This window comes from Thermobia domestica, chromosome 3 (genome assembly GCF_964235325.1).
Source record: "Thermobia domestica chromosome 3, izTheDome1.hap1.1, whole genome shotgun sequence".
NCBI lineage: Eukaryota > Metazoa > Arthropoda > Insecta > Zygentoma > Lepismatidae > Thermobia > Thermobia domestica.
Genome location: NC_137456.1, coordinates 134,119,728 through 134,135,885, shown reverse-complemented (window position 1 = coordinate 134,135,885; position 16,158 = coordinate 134,119,728). Strand labels below are relative to the sequence as shown.

Sequence of the window (16,158 nt, the reverse complement as noted above, 5' to 3'; positions counted from 1 at the left end):
TACTTTGATGAAAGAATTTTCAGTAGAGAATCTTTGTGTAGGTTTAAGCACTTGTCATGGTTCCACAGTAATAACTCTAAACTTGTAAACATAAATATACTTTCCTATACTATAGAGTAGGACTCCACTGGTGAAATTAATATATTACACAGTTGTCTTTCATATGGAGTCACTCATCATAACCGCAGTATACCACTTGTTAACATAAAATACTGCTTACTTTCAGTTTGCAAAAATGTTCCACCAGTGGAAATCAATATCATATTAATCTACTTTCATCTATAGCCAACTCTTTTTTACCATAAAATTGCCATTTTTATGACGGTCTATTATAAACTTGCGCTATACAATGCATTAAAAAATCATTAAATAATGAAAAATATGATTTTTTAATTAACTTTATCTCGTAAAATTGAGAAGTTCTTTAGTAGGATAGTCATTAGTAAGTGGAAACCGTGCAGTCCCAGTTTAGGTACACATACTTAGAATCATAATGTAACCAATATCTATATTATCTAAGTATCCACTATAGTGAGGAAGGCTATGTTACATAGCCGAAACTATAACACAAACATATCATTTTAAAATATATATACTGTTTTGGTCAGTTGGAGTCTTATTAGTAATATATCCATGTTTTTCAACGGCAGTTTTACTCTTACAGAAGGGCGGACTTGCATTACTGGATGCAGATTTACTTTAAAAAGGCTTAGCTGTTATCGGTACAAGTATAGAGAAGTGCCATAAAAGCTAACAGTAAATAGCTACTTAAAGCGAGAATTTAGATTTAGGATTTAGATTTCTGGGCATCAAAGGGCATGTTAGCCCGTCACGTTTCTGAGGATGACGTCCCTCAGCGAGCACACTGAAAGGGTAGAAAGAAAGAATTGAGGAAGGAAGGAAGAGGCCTAGGATCTATTTTAGGTACCACCCCGGCGTTTGCTTAGTGTGAATGAGGAAACCCCATTCAGGATGGTTCGCATTAAAAAGCTTTTTATAGTTTTTCGATCGAGTGCCCCACCGGGAATCGAACCCGGGACCGCTCACACTGAAGGTAAAGCAAGTATGGTATTTAAAACGCACAGACTAGGAGCAGCAAAACCTTTGCTTAGCACAAAATAATAGTATATTTTTTAACAGGTCAAATCATAACACCACGTTATTAACGGGTGCAGGTTTTGTTTTGGTGCATTCTATTTTGGAAGATTTACAGACAAAATTCAATACTTTGCATGAAAAATACATGTTTATAAGGAGCAAATTTCTGCAGGCATCAGAATTAAATACAAAATAATACAACTATATTTTAGGTTTACAAGTGTAAGGTTACTAGTGTAAAATAATTACAAGTGCTTTACGATGGGTAAAATAAGTGAGTGCGTATGAAAGATGGCTCTATTAGATGCTATTTTCCACCTGTGGCATATTTCTGCACAGTGTACAGTACCTTTATTTTATGTTTACAAGTGCAGCCATACTAGTATGAAACCATAACAAATGCTATTGAAGCTCATATCATTTCCAAAATCAACTTTTTTCCACTACCTTCAATTGCGCGCACACCTACCATCGCTGGCGCTCCTGGTCTCTTTGGACTTCCCTCTCCAGCGCTACTACGCGGACCCACTAGCTTCGTCCTGTCTGACTCCCTTAAATAGTATTTTTCTTTCAATGGCCACCTAGCAAAGATTGGTTTGCGTTTCTTAACTGTAGGTTTTATTCTTCGCACCCGGAAGCCGTATTTGTACGCAAATCGTAAAAGAATTGTAATTTTTCAGCAATTACTTCTTGTGGCCCCTTTGGATTTTATCTATGCCAAGTGAGGTATTTTCATGGTGCTCAGTGGAAACTTTCTTAGGCTATAATAAGAAGGATATTAGTGAAAGATTTATAATTTTTCAACAATTCTTTCTAGTGGTGCGACAAAAGTAGACCTGTACGTTCTAACATTATAAAAGTAATTTAATGTAAAATAAGCATAACCGCATGCCGGGCACTTTTCCTTTCCCCTGAAAATGTTTTGGAATCAGGTGTTTACACTAGGCAATCTAGTCGAATTCGCTAGGCAATCTGATCGAATCGACCACAGAAAACAGAACGTCTTTCAGTAAAGTTGCTAGTCGATTAGTCGCTTTCGATCAACAAGCGATTAAGTTGAAGTCCCGTTTATAGGGTCGATTAAGTTGAAAGTGACGTCAATTCAACTGAATCGAACGCAAATCGACTAAGTGTAAACGCCCCATAATAGTGACAGTGGAGTAAAGTTCGGAGAAAGTTGAGCATATCGTTTAGCTGTTCAGGTTTACCATAAACTGGAAAATATTAAGATATTGAAGAATCATACTATGTACAGTATAACTTACAGAGTAATTTAGCCAAAATTTGTCAACAAGTCATTTTTACTAGAATATTGATTAGAGCAGAGGAAGTGGCTATAAAACGAGAGTACATAGTTAAATTAATTAAACAAGGACGATTCTAATAACTGGTGAGTTGATTAGTAAATTATTTTGTTTTTATTTTATTTTTAGTTTAGCGTTCCGTTTAGCAAGGCTATATGATACGTGGACCTACAGCTTAACGTGAGATCTAAACCACATGATCTCCGCCAGGAATCTAACCCGGGTTTCTCACGTAAAGGGGCGTATGCTAACTGCTTAACCACGAGGGAGCTCATTTGATGAATTAATAAATAAACTACTGCCATAATACACTATTGAAGCACGGAACTGAAAATTACATTTGATCTTAAACGTAATGCGTTGACTTTCATAAAGCAATGTATGTGGTTAATACAGGAAAATGGAGTATTTTCGTATGTACAGTGTATCTCATGTCCAATGGCCACAAATTGTTAAAAATGTGATTTTTATCCGAATACATGAAATCCGTATATCCGGTTTAGATCATTTCGAAGTTCAATTACTTCTAATCTGCGGTCCTATTTTTCCATCAAACATAGATGATTACTTTTTTTTTAGTGAAAATGTGAACTTGCTATGCAATAAATTTGATTGGACTTGTCAGTATTATTATATAATTATTTAGAAAAAGAATTAAAAAAAGTACCATTTTAATACTGTGTTGGGATGAATGTGAAACAGTCTTCCTATCCTAGTGGTTTTGGAAATTTAAAAATAGATAATTGAACGTGTTGTATAGAATATATTTACAGCTATATTTATCTTTGAAGTGTTAAATGAAAATGTAACATAAGTACGGTTTTCTAAAGGGTATTAAGATGGTTGTAAATAGCACACTGTCATAATTTTGTCAGTACTATATGTAATTTTACCTTAAATATTACTAGATAGTACAGTTAAAATATTTGTTTCATTATTTCCAGCAATGTCGAATCAGCCTGCGAACACGCAACAAAATCCACAGCCGACTCCATCAGATTTACGTAGAGCATATGATGCGTTAGGAATTCAGTGTCCTTCTGGTAATTTATTGCCGAATGTGAGAGCACGTCTCCCAGGACCAAGTCCTTCATCGGGTGTAGTGAGTGGAGCACCAAGTGCACCCACTATGCCGAATGCTGCTGGTGTCAGAGCAGTTGCACCCACCGCACCATCACAAGGCCCAGCACCCAATGTTAGTATGCCGCTTGTTGTTGGTGATCAGGCCCCGCCAACGTCCGCGGCAATTCAAGTATCAAATATCCAGAATAATCTATACGCGAATACGCCAGAGAATCAACAAAATCAACCTGCAAATGTAAGTATTACATCTGATACTTGTATTATTTTTAAGAATTTTAGAAAGTAATTTGTTATTTATTTGTAAGTTGTTCTTAATGAAAAAATCGAATGCATCAATGCTTTCATGTAGAAAGCAGAATAGGTAAAATGCATAGTATGCCTCCTGATATCAGGGATTATGACAGTCGTACTCATTTGATAATTCTACGGCAATAAGGGCTTCTTATTTGAATTGAAATTTGTATGATCAAAATAAACTATTGTGATACCTTTAAAACTTAATTGCATCTGGGGACATGTAGATGGTTTGCCTCGTATGCTGACGAACAAAATCACTGTATGCTGACTGCTACATCGAATCTTGGTCTGCAGCAAATCTGCTTATAATCTACAGCTTGAACGTTAGAGCCACTATTATGGCTGTAACTAAAGATCCGAAACCGTTTCACAATTTTCATGTAAGGCGTCTATGGTGCGTACGGTATGGATCCGGAATCCATAATACCTAGTCCTTCATGGCGATTGTACGATTTTCTCCCAGTGGTTAACGTAGAGAGACATGTGTAAAGTGAGTCAGTATATTTCTGATATCCTTCCCCGAAGTTCTAGCAGGACAACAGGTTCATCATTCGCTGTGTCTTCCAACATATCAGCGACTGTTTCTTCCTAAGGATAACAGCTTACGAATGCGTCGTGCTTGTGTGGTTTGTGACTATCAGAAAGTCAACATCTACGGGATGGAGTGTCCAATTTGTCCGTGGAGACAAAACTCAATGGAGTATATCCGGAACCAGCTGAAATATCAGTTCAGCATTGATATCCTATACGTCCCAGAGAACTTTGGTCGGACCATTTATGGTATATATTTGATTTCGGCGATCTGGAAAGCATAATCCACGGATAGTGCAAGTCTGCATCAATACCAGAACAGGCGAGATGTCACACTTGGATATTGTCAGAAAAAGCTTTTCGTTAGTGTGCTTTTCGTGTTGTTGCTAATGAATATATTTGTATGCGGTACAACTGGTCTACTGTCTACTTCTATTCCTGTTCGATCAAACCCTGTGCTTTAGTCGACACTAGAGCGGTGGTAGACATTTTGTAGTTAAATGTGTGCAGAGGAAGTGGACTTAAGCAACAAAAGAAAATCTAAGATGCATTTTTTCTCCGTTGGAAACAAAGAATGGAAAATTTTATCACGAGTCTGTTAAATATGTATTGCGTATTCCGCTCACAACCCCATCAATTATACCTCTATATCTAAATATGTATAATTAATTGTAACTTTCATATTATGTACAGTCATGTCCAAAATGATTGTCGCATATCTATAACTGTCTTGTGGGAATATAATTTGATAATGATTTTCAGAGTATTTTTAATATTGTTACTATGTGTATAATCGGGAAATGTATATTTGTGGTAAATTTCGTAGGAAAAGAATTATAAATACGAAAATTAGAATGAGTAGAACAAAATGTTGCTAAATAGACAAGAAAAGTTTTTTTTTTTTCTTATATTGTTCTTATTTACTGATGTACTATAGTTTGAAAATGAAATTTACCACATGCATGTCTTTGCCGATTATACACATACAGATATTGTAAGAAATACTAGGAGAAATCGTTAAATTATTTTCCTACAACAACATACTTATAGACATGCGACAATAATTTTGGTCATGACTGTACATACTTTTAAATATTTATTACATTAATCAGTATTAGCGAAATACACAACACATTGTTTAGTATGATTGCAAATTTACTTTGAACATTTGTCATTTTTTGGCAAGCGAGGGTTGAGAGACAGTGGAATGGAAAGCGTGGCCAGGGTTGGGAACTGAAAGGGTACTTAACTGTATTCATATGATAATCCTTATTATAATACATGAACGTGTCATTATGTGTATAATATTAACTCGTACTAGTTCACAGTCATCCTAATAGGCGTGTCTACCTGCGCTGGCAATTTGCAGATAAAATTGCAACTTAAAAATTACATTTTTTTTTTTTCAATTTAATTATTTGAATTGCAATTTTTTTTTTTCGATTCAGTTCGAAGTAAGATTTTAACCTATAGTGTTCAGTAAGCTGAAGGTTTGAGAGCAACTAACATATTATGAGCTCAAGAAGCTAGATTAAGTACATATGTTACTATAGTTATTGTAGTTAGAGTAACACTGTGATAAAAGCTTCCTACAACTTTTATCATATTGTAAATTTTAAAATTTAGGATTTTTTGCAAAGTTTGAACTATCTCTGGTGGAACTTTTTTTTTTTTTTTTTTTAAATTGTTATTACAGAATGTACATCTGTATACTAACAAAGTTACGAATTTTTAAAAATTGTACAGAAAACATGTTCACTGCATACTCAGCCATTTGTTTTTGAACCAAATATCTTACCAGCTTGAATTATAGAACTATTATTTTAATTTGTTATTTCTCGTTTTAATGTTGGATGACCTTACAGCATTCAAATAAACAAGTTAATTTTGAAAATTAATTGAAATTGATAGACAGTCACAAATAACAACAACATAGTGTTAAAAGAGACATAAAAGGAGCGTGGTACAGTAAGTAAAGAACCAAGGTACTCAGTTTGTATCTTAAGTAACTAGAACAAAGCAACAAGTTCTTCATATATTTCAAATTCATGTCATAAATTATATAATTTGCCTAAGGTTGAGAGGATTATTTACTTTTCCGATGCAACTGATATCCAATATAAGAATAGAAACAAAATTCCAAACATTTGCAATCAATAAATAGGTTTTGGACTAGAATGTAAGTGGCTCTTGCTATGGCAAGAAAAAATGAAATCTTTGAGTTTTACGTCCCACGGTTATGCCGGTTAGGCTAAAGGAGACGGTGATGAGTAATGAATGAAATGGTGGAATGAAGAAAGTGGGAGGAGACGGGAGAACCCCGAGAAAACCCACGCACACGGTGTTTGTCCACCACAAAGTTCACTTGGCGAGGGCTGGGATTTAACCCGCGACCCCAAACACCAGAGGTGAACGCTCTACCACTGAGCCACTGTGGCCTCCTTGCTATGGCAAGAATGTCTGCCATGGAATAGGAGACACAACAGCGTGAAGTAATTAAAGCCAACTTTCAAAGAACAGCAGATCAAATCTTTAGTGTAGAGATGATGTACGATTTCTACAAAGAAAATATTTTTCATTACACAAGAAAAAATTCTTACTAATACTGAAGCACTTAAAACTAGAAATAAAATTTGTATGGCAGACAAAGGAACAAGAAAATGTAAATTTTGTGGCATTTCTGCAAACTTATTTAAGTGCTATGTAATAGGAATGGATATTACAAAGACGTTGTGTTTTCAAACTACCCAGAAGTTTACAAACAAATGACATAGAGGCATGTGTTTGTGATGGACATTGGTGGATGCCAGAGGTTGATCAACTCAATTTAAAGAATAGTGATGTGTATCTACGATTTTCGCATCCTACAGAAGATAGAACGACATTTAAGAAGTTTGCTAGTGATCATGTGTGGGCACTTACCCAAAATTTTTTTTTTTAATCTTTTAAAACGGCAATAGGTAGATCATGTAGCATTCCACAAGAGCTCTATGAAGAAATAAATATGCGTGTTTTAACAGTCATTCATATTAGGAAAAAAAAATGTCGGACGTAACTTTTTCTCAGTTTTATATTTAAGATTAATAGGTTAATATGTATTTTATATATATATATATCTGTAGATATAGCAATTTTTAAACAAGTCGACTGTGCAAGTTAGTAACACTCTCGATCTCGTTAAAGTCCAACATTAGCTCCCATCGTATCAATGCTAATGGGATGGATAACGTGTCTGATTTGTGACAGCTCCGGTAACATTTGAGCACAAGTTTAGGCAAGAAAGATGTCAGCTGGTCAGAGAACTGACGGGGCACTGCCCAAGGCGTTGATCTTAGATAGTCATCTCAATCATACGACACCGAAGGTGTTGCTATTAGTGATTTATTAAACTCACATTGACAGGGGCAACGTAGAAGGTTACTCTTAGTCATTTATTTCACTAATATTGACGCATTACTCTTAGTTATTTATGTATTTCATTGATATTGGCAAAGGCAACGCCGAAGACATTCCTGTTTCTTATTATTTATAACACTCATATCTTTGTCTTCAAAAATGGTGAAATATTGCGTAAACCTTCTCCTCAGCGTGCGAAGAACGAGTATTTCAGCTAGATTGACCCTGTAATTTGAAAATAATAATATGAAACCATGTATGCACCATTTTGTCGATGATCTGCCATTCTGGGAACACTGTGGTCCTTTCGCTATAAAACTTTTGTAGTTTCTGGTAACAATAATTGTGACACATGGTTTTCACAGGCCCCTTTTGAAACTAAATTAACACCATTCAAAGTTCTGCAAAGACCGAAACAAATAACATTCTGATGGTGCCAGGTCCGGGATATACGGTGGATGCATTAAAATATGTGCAATCTGACGTTGATAGCGTGGTATACGACACCTTTTCTGGTGGACAGTGCCATCCTTTTCTTTTGAATTGCTTGTTGCACTTGGGCTAGTTGTAGGCAATACAGGTCCAAGTATTATTCTCCCCAGCGACAGCAGCTTGTGATTCACGATGCCCTTCCAATTCTACCAAATGCATAGCATAACCTTCCTCGGCACCAGTGTGGGCTTTGCCACAGACTGTGGAGCTTCTCGCTTCGACCATTTTTTTTTTTTTTTTTTAACATTGTTGTTGTAGCTTATGTACTTTTCATCACTCGTGATCAACTGCAGAAATGACCCTAGTTTGTTGCGTGTTAGTAGAGATTCGCAGATAGAGTTCGATCAAGTAAATGTTCTTTGAGTCAGATCATGTGGCACTCAAACTTCAGTGCATTTTGTTGCAGCTTTTTCCATATGGTTTAACACTGGTGATAATAATTTGCGATGTCATGACTGCTTACATGCTGCTTTTGTTTGACTTTTGCTAGAATATCATCCACTTTTGCTGTGATGTTCATCTACCACGAGGAAGATGTTGAACATCGAAATTTCCAGAACAAAACCGACTGAACCACCTTTTGGCTGTTGTTTTTGATAACGTATCTTGCTAGTAAACACATTTGTTTACGAATCTGCAGAGCATTTGTGCCTTTATCGAAGTAAAATGGAGCGCAGTTTTGCTTAGAGTTCACTCATCTTCATAACGCAAGACCTTACGTCTAATTATGAGAATTTCTACACATTTTGCACATCTACTAGCTTGAACTTCTATCTATCAGATGACCTCAAGTCTGAGATTTTGGATACTAAGCCATTTCGTTCGCTAAAGGCTCAATAGTTTCTCAGCAACATCAAATACAAATCAATTGGGTGTGGAAATTATTAAATTTTACACGATACTGTATCTTACAGAAAGTTTATTACAGGGTCAGAGACTTGCTGCTTCTTTTGCAGTGAAAAACAAGGGGAGATGGTTTTTATTACCTATCAACTTGGATGGAATGAATAATAAATATATTTCTCCTGAAAGCTTTACTTTAACAATCGTAAATCTATATAGTAACGAGGAATAGTGATGCTTTTCCATTGATGGAACGTGTTTCGGAGTAGCAAGTAGGTCATATTTTAGAATGTTGAGTGGCTCAAACGTGTTGACATTGACCTATCAAAACACGAAACAGGGATGTGTTTTTGAAGTTAGTACTACAATTTTTAACATTATAGAAACTTGTATATTTCATTGCAAACGCTGGAGCCAAAAGCTTGATGAATGAAACAGTATACTTCAAAGTACGTATACAGCGATTTAATCTGTATTTTGTTAACCTGCTACATGTACGTCTTTTTCATCATGTTTACTATATGCGTAACTTAAATATTGTATATTCGAAAAACACAGATGCAGAAATAATATTTAAGTAAAATTACGTGAATTACATTCAGCTTGTACACTGTTAATTGGTAGTTATTTGGTCTAGGAATTAATTCGTGCGGGTGGACAAGAGATGGCGCAACGAACGGAGCGTCCCACAGTTCCGTGTATCCACACATGTGTTGCAAACCCCTGTCATCGCGTATCGTTCGTAGTATAGGGCAGTGGATTAAAGCGTCAACGACACCAGTGTGTAGTTAAGTGAACATGGCGCAATTTGTGCCTGATAAAGTGTTTTTGCGGGGTGTCCTGCTGCATTACTTTAACATGCAGAAAAGTGCGACTGAAAGTCATCGTATTTTGGTGGAAGTGTATGGTGACCATGCTCTAGCTGAGCGAACGTGTCAGAAGTGGTTTGCACGGTTTAGAAGTGGTGATTTCGGCTTGGCAGACCAAGAGCGAGCTGGACAGCCAAAAAAATTTCAAGACGAAGAATTGACAGCATTGCTCGAGCAGGATTCGTGTCAAACGCAGGAACAACTTGCAGCAGCATTAGGCATTGATCAAACAACAGTCTCCAAACGCTTGAAAGCCATGGGAATGATTCAAAAGATGTCACATTGGGTTCCACATGAATTGAAAGACAGAGACGTTGAAAGACGAAAAACCATTTGCGAATTGCTGCTTCAACGACAGAGCAGAAAGGGGTTTCTGCATCGAATTATTACGGGTGATGAGAAGTGGATCCATTACGAGAACCCTAAACGAAAAAAGGCCTGGGTGAAACCAGGTGAACCAGGTCCATCACAACCAAAACGAGATATTCACTGTGCAAAGGTTATGCTGTGCATATGGTGGGATATGAAAGGTGTGGTGTACTATGAGCTGCTGCAACCGGGTGAAACTATGAATGGAGAACGTTATCGACGACAATTAATGCGTTTGAAGCAAGCTCTGGCCAGAACACGACCAGAATGGGAGAACAGACATGATAAACTTATTGTTCAACATGATAACGCTCGCCCACATGTCGCAAAACCGGTCAAAACCTATTTAGAAAATGTCGGATGGGAAGTTTTACCCCACCCGCCGTATTCACCAGACGTTGCTCCTTCGGACTACTACTTGTTCGATTGCATGAACAACGATATGATTGAACAGCGGTTTACTTCTTCAGAAGATATCGAAACATGGGTCTCTGACTGGATCGCTTCCAAGGATGAGGACTTCTTTCGCCACGGAATCCGTACATTGCCTGACAGATGGGCGAAAGTGGTGGCTAGCGATGGACAATATTTTTCTTAAGGTATTTATGTATTTTGTGTTTGTACTACAGCTTCAATGTGTGCGTACCAACCGCACGAATTAATTCCTAGACCAAATAAATACTGCTAATTTTATTATAAATTAAACAAAAAAATGTCATACATTTATTTATATTTATGTGTCATTACATCGAATGTATATGTTAAATTGATAAACTAATATGTGTGTTTATTTCTATAGCAAATAGCAGGAGCTAATGCAGCTGCTGCAGAGAATAGGCTTCCTGCTAGTTTACAGATACCTGGTGGCTTACAGCCAGGCCAGGTGACTGCTACACCAGTTCAAGGAACTAAAGAGTGGCATCAGTCTGTGACGCCAGACCTCCGGAATCATCTTGTCCATAAACTGTAAGTATAGGATATCTTTTGTATATATACTTTTCTGATGAATAGTTTCTATTAGGCTTCGTTCTGTATGAATGAAGCATAACCATATTATTAATTATGGTGAACTAAGCGAATTAAGTGACATTATATGTAAATTAAATGTTTTTACGTTTGCTTATTATAGAAATTGGAGATTTGCTTAGTTTTCACTCTTTGTGTTAGTTCATAACAGTTGAAGTGATTCTGCTTAATCCAGTAGTAAATTATTATTTTCCCTATGAAATGTAGTTGCATGAGCTAAGACATATTTATGTATATTTTCTATTTAGAAATTAACCTGAGATTTCAAATTATGGTTGGACATCTATATTTGGGTTTATTAAGAATGTGCGGTTTAAGTAAGCTAAAAGTATATGAACTGGAACGTGAGTTGCTCGTATCATTTCTCAATGTAATATAATGAAAAGAAAGATTTATCGGTTTACATCTGACCGATTTTGGCATTGATGTGACCTGCGTAGTTCTCCAGAATCTTGAAACCATAGTATAATGTGTTTGCGCACAGATTCTGAAGTTTGGTGTTGGTGGTGGTGAAATACCACCGAAAGGACAACCGTTTTAGAGGGTAAATTTCATGGCTTTTTCCACACACATTACAACTGAATAATAAAACATGGTCGGGAAAATTACTTTACCATCGGAGTGACTACGGCTTAAGATGTCGTGGCCAGACAATGGAATGGAATGGAATTCCTTTGTGTGCGTTTCAACATACGAGGGGTGCCTTCCATCTCAATTCAGGCAGAGCATGTACCATCACCATCTCAGATATTGTTGAAACTTTTTTTTTATAGCAACTAGATATGTTTATAAGAGACCCATATTTTTTTTTGTCGAAAAAAATTTTCCTGCCAAGTAATGGGCCATCAAAGACGGAGAGTACAATTTATGAAGTGTAGAAGACATGGAGAATGGTCAACTTCGGAGCCCCACCATTCAGCTATGAAGACAGGTAGTTATAATTCTTGTTGCGGTATGTACATAGGGATATAAACAAACTATATTTTATTATAGTTTGGTTTGCGCATGCGTATCTTTTTGTACATAAATTAACAAATGAACGTCAGTTTATCTGAAAAGTCGAAGTTTGCGAATTTTTTTCGAGCACTTGCGGTTCGAATTTTAAAATTCTGTTTTCACTGTTGGTAAGACCTAGTTACCCGCTTTCTGAAGAAAAATTTGTATCGCTTCTGTGTGCAACCGTTTTGTCGCAAAAAAATTGGAGAAATTGTAAAATTTTCAAAAATCGCCATTTTTGGGTGCCATTTTCTGCAAAACACCATCTTTTAAAATTCTGAAATTTTGTCAGAGGGTTCAAGTGTACATGAATAATAAACACACCAAATACCATTCTCGACCAATGCATCATTAATTAACTACAGCCTTTTGAAGTTAGCGAAGTTTCGTTAACTTTGATGTCACAGTTAGCAACACTGGAAACAATAACAGTGCAACCATTTGATGATGTTTGTGGTTCACATTCATTAAATGAAGAATAAAAGGTTTTCCTGACTGGTTTTTTCTTATTTTGATCAAAAAAGCTCTCTGGAATAGTAAAATGAGCCTCCCTACTCCTCCGTTTTCTTAAACCGAAGTAATCTGAGATGGAAATTACGATTGCGAAATACACATATTTTAAGTTTACTTAAAATGGCCATCCGATAAATTCTGATGATCTATAAAAAGCCTAAACTATTACCTCAGTGATGATTTGGAATGCTCCAGACAAAGTCTTAATTAAGTACGATGTCATTACAGTGATTGAAAAAGGACAAAAAGTTAAAAAATCGAAACATTTTCTTACGCGTTCCATCAAAGAAATTTACGGACTTTTTAAAGAGAACAATCCCAGCATAAGACTGGGTCACTCGGAATTTTATAGTATTCGACTAAGTGGGTCAGTCCACAACCTGCGAGGGAAGTGTGTGTGTGTGTGTGTGTGTGTGTATGTGTGTGTGTGTGTATGTGTGTGTATTGTGCAAATCTTAAGTTAGCTGCTACTGCGTTGTAACAAATCAAAGGTGCAACATGTATTGAGGCTGTCGTGAGTGACCTATTTTCTTTAGTAGTATGATCCGTAGAAAATGGCAGCTGTCTTCTTCAAGAATGTGGTGAATGTCCTGGAGTGGAAGGAATAAGTGTGGAGTCTTTAATTATTGATCCTGTTGAAAATGAGTGTTACGTACGCCATATGGGAAAACAGTGATCTCATATATATAATAAATGTGCCACTTTCTGTTTATCGTACATTGCTGGTTTAACTGTAAGAATTATAATTATGACTACATCAAGAAAATTCCAATTACTTGGTGGGAAATTTTTTTTCGACAAAACAAAAAAATATGGATATCTCAAAAAGATATCTAGTTGCTATAAAAAAAAAAAGTTTTAACCATATCTGAGATAGTGATGGTACAATTTTATTTATTTTGCCTGAGTTGAAATGGAAGGCACCAAGGCGCATTTCAAAAGAAAGGGCCCATATTTTATTATAACCGACTGGCAATAGTGATGTGATCACGCTTGCGCAGTAACATTACTTGGTCCATTGGTTATCAAACAACCATAGTTTCGCCAGTCATCTGTTTGTTTTCGTGTGTGCTGGAGGCATTTTCGCCGATCCCAAGAGGTTCATCCAAAACATGGCTGAAGTAGCATTCTTATTGGCCACGTACCGATGACGTCATCTACTATTACTACTACTACTACTGCTTTTGCTATGAATCTGTATAGTACAAGGGCAAACTTATTTTAATGAAAGAAGTTTAATGAAAATTTAAAAAAAATAATCGTTAAATCACTTTCTGAATATTATTTTAACAAAAAAAAAAAAGTGTTATAAAAAGTTTTTAAAATAATAAAAAAAAGCTTTTCTTAGACAGGAGGCAGGGTTTGAACCCACGCCAAAAACGATTTTCCTTACTAGCATGTTGCACTAGCTCACTCGGCCACGAGGGTCGACAGCAGCTGCCGTTTACTTGTGCTATATGTATGTCATGACTCGTGATGTCGTATCTGTATCGGCCAATCAGATCAGAGGGTATCTGAGTCTCTTGGGATTCGCGAAAATGCGTGCTGGAGCGTGTTAAAATGGCTGCGCGTATACACAATCTCGCCAGGTGCGAGGTCCGCTCTGTGATTTGATTTCTTCATAGCAAAGGACAAAGTGCTTCTGAAATTCATAGAAAATTGTGTGCAGCGTACGGCAACAGTGTAATGAGTGAAGGAAAGGTACGGCAATGGTGTCATGTATTCAAAGAAGGCCGTACAAATATCCACGACGAAGAGAAGTGTGGAAGACCAAGCATTCAGACTGACGACTTGGTACAGCGAGTGAATGAAAAAGTTAAAGAAAATCGTCGCTTCACCATTACCGCTCTACACATCGAATGTCCAGAGGTCTCACCAACTTTGTTTCGAATTGTTACAGTAACATAGGATATCGGAAATTGTGTGCCAGATGGGTTTCCAAAATATAGACAGACGTCCACAAACAGAACCGACTGACTGCAGCACGTGCATTTCTGGATCGCTACGACAGAGAGGGTGATGGATTTTTTACTTACATTGTTACAGGTGACGAAGCCAAGTGACTATCACCTCTTTCTGCAGCTAAAAAAATGGTTTTCATCTCAACGATTTGAAGAACCTGATGAATTGAAAACGGCAGTGTTGAAGTGGCTGAACTCCCAGGCGGCGAACTTCTATGCAGAGGGTATAAAAAAAACTTGTGCCACGGTACAGAAAGTGCTTGGAAAATAATGGTGACTATGTTGAAAAATAAAGTGGATATGTACTTGTTTTTACCCAATAAAACAATGTTGCTAAACTTACCTACCTGTTTCCAATTAAATATCGGCCCTTTCTTTTGAAATGCGCTTCGTAGTTTATTGCAGTGGAAATTGCTATTCAGGCGATCGTATATAATGCTGAAGGTCCAATAGAACACAAGTGGTGATGGCGGTATGTCTTTCCATAGGATAACTACGGTTTGAAAATCGGTCTGATATAACCCAATCATCCGTCTGTATTCTTCCTTTACACTATCAACGAAAAATTTCGGTAAATCCCAGATTTTCAGGCTTTTTCTGGATGTTTTGTAGATTTTTAGAAACTCTTAATGTCCCTTAAAATTCATCATACTTAAAGGAAGCAAAATACACTATACTTAGAATAGACCATAACGATGGACTCATTGTATTACCTAATACAGCCATAAATATTGTTACAAAGTTCCAGAGGCTGCAGCATTGTCCGTTGAGAGTAGAATGAACGAACCTAGCGGTGGAATGTGCGATAACATTGAGTGCTGCTGTAGAAAGGAAGGCACATAACCTGTATAGGCAGAATGAAATAGGATGATTACGAAATCCGGGTAGCAGTGGCGAAGCGTGTGAGTAGAAACTTGTACGGAGACAGGCAGTGATGGCCCGTGATAATGAATATCTCCAAGCGAACAATGTCCAAGAGACGATCATGGTCTTCGAGCTTGCCAACCATTAACGGACCAGCCAACGGAACATTTTCTGACGTCGCGTCTGAACATACAGAGAAACTGGAAATGTGAACTGTTCACCATCAAGAGCGTTTCGATCGCCGAAATGAAAAGGTGTGTCCTTATCTCGGGAAACCAGGAACAAGGGTCCGAAAATCCAGAAGCCATCATTTGGTGTGGTGGGGAGTGGGCTATGCTTGCTAAACACATCTTCATTTTTGCGAAAAAGGTGTAAAAACTGGTGCGTAGGTGTACCAAAAACACTGTCCTGAAGCCTATGTTGAAGGAATTGATCACCACCATCATCAGAACATCCCAAAATTTCACGCTCTACCTAAAAAGGCGAAATCAACCCTGGAGCGGTTGAAGCACAATG

At 37.0% G+C, this 16,158-nt stretch overlaps 1 protein-coding gene across 7 annotated transcripts in view; it reads left to right on the top strand.

Annotated features, from left to right (window-relative positions):
- Positions 1–16,158, top strand: part of nej (CREB binding protein nejire) — a 255,701-nt gene that overhangs the window by 153,456 nt on the left and 86,087 nt on the right. For all 7 annotated transcript variants that reach the window (XM_081751731.1, XM_081751729.1, XM_081751730.1 and 4 more), the window contains exons 5-6: positions 3,347–3,720; positions 11,082–11,248. In XM_081751731.1, the coding sequence (XP_081607857.1) occupies positions 3,347–3,720; positions 11,082–11,248 (541 nt within the window). The remainder of the gene's footprint in view (positions 1–3,346; positions 3,721–11,081; positions 11,249–16,158) is intronic.